Genomic DNA, 1,579 nt, shown 5'->3' with positions numbered 1-1,579 from the left:
AAGATATTTAAAAATCCATATACTTTTATAATGACATATACAAAAAAAATTAAATATATTGTATATCTCATCTAAGTAATTGGATGAATCTAATTAAAAATCTTTTTGTCATTAAAGTTAACATATGTAATATATGAAACAAGATCTTACTTTAAAAATCTAAAGATATATCAATTTATATCGATTTAAATTCTCGGTTTGTTTATCACTTTTGCGAATGCCAGTCAAACAATCGTCGATTCGAATCATAGCATAGGCAATGTAACGCGGTGTCGGTGTTTCCAAACAAACATGCAATCGGATCAATTACAGAAATTGTTCACTGAACGTTTCTTCCGCCAGGTGCTACTTTGGACATTTAATGTCGCGCTCGAGAGGAGTACAATGGCCGTGCGATCGAGTTGGCCAGAACAATAGTACTTGATGCGAAGGCAACGAGATGTCACCGACCATGAATTAGCGCCGCGGTCAAACTCGATCAGAGGGGTTCAAGGGTACCGAAAAGGGTTTCGGAAAGGGGTGACAGGACGGAGAAACGGAATTCTTTTTGCGCGGTCGGCTGCAAATGCGTTCTCTGAAACACATGGTATGCAGCTCGTGATATCGCGCAGTTTGACTCAAGATTTATGTGCTGTCAAACTGGCATTATGACTGCTCGACGACGAGTACGTCGAAGTGGTAAATCATTCTTCTCGGGTTTAAGCAGCTAAAAGCAACCTGAGACATCTGACAAGGGTTTTCTGCCAGAAATATGATGAACCATAAAGTTCGTTCTCTAATTATGCGTGCTGACTAGTGTAAAAGTCACTTTGGTCAACACAAAATTAGAGCTGTCATTAGCTTTCAATTGAAATTTATGCGTGACATATAGATTTTGATCAGGTTAATACAAAATTTCTATTAATATAAAAAAAATCTAAATTTAATTATGAAAATAGAATTAATCAAAGATATTTAAAAATCCATATACTTTTATAATGACATATACAAAAAAATTAAATATATTGTATATCTCATCTAAGTAATTGGTAGTTATATTGAAAGAGAATTAAGCCATATTTATTCGAATGCTTTAATACAAATTATCAAATAATAAACAAAGTACAATAGATAACAAATTTAATTTTCTATCTCTCTCTCTCCTTACTTTTCTATAAATATATTTTCAATTTATATATGATATTTTAAATATTTTTGATATATTTATTTTTTGAAATATCGGACATATTTCATGCTAATATTTTTCGAAAAAAGATGAATCTCGGAAAATCTGCACTTTTCGCTGACGGGCGTTTACCCGAATACCAGGAAAATAGCTATTCGCAGACGAGCACATGGCCGATGGTTACGGTGAGTGAATACGGCACCCTCTGTTTGGATTATGGACTCGTAGCTGCGTTGGTGTCTATAAACAGAGAGAAGCGGGAGAGAAGAGGAATGGTACGTAGAGACACAAGCTCTGCGACCGCTATGACAGATTGAGAGAGAAAGAGAGAGAGAGACAGAGAGACATTATCCTTTGGTGACCAACGAGGCGTTTCGACGCCTATACCCCATACAGAGGACAAAGGCTCTTTCC

The 1,579-nt window shown here is 35.7% G+C and overlaps 1 protein-coding gene across 1 annotated transcript in view; it reads left to right on the top strand.

Moving 5' to 3' along the window:
• The first annotated feature begins 1,254 nt into the window (after positions 1-1,254).
• LOC115240574 (glutamine amidotransferase-like class 1 domain-containing protein 3A, mitochondrial) overlaps positions 1,255-1,579 on the top strand; it is a 48,890-nt gene continuing 48,565 nt past the window's right edge. The window contains exon 1 of the mRNA XM_029815803.1: positions 1,255-1,440. Within this exon, the coding sequence (XP_029671663.1) occupies positions 1,255-1,440 (186 nt within the window). The remainder of the gene's footprint in view (positions 1,441-1,579) is intronic.

The sequence above is a fragment of the Formica exsecta genome, unplaced genomic scaffold (genome assembly GCF_003651465.1).
Source record: "Formica exsecta isolate Colony F162 unplaced genomic scaffold, ASM365146v1 scaffold442, whole genome shotgun sequence".
Classification (NCBI taxonomy): Eukaryota; Metazoa; Arthropoda; class Insecta; order Hymenoptera; family Formicidae; genus Formica; species Formica exsecta.
Note: the sequence above shows the minus strand (reverse complement) of the source record. Positions and strands in the feature narration are given on the sequence as shown.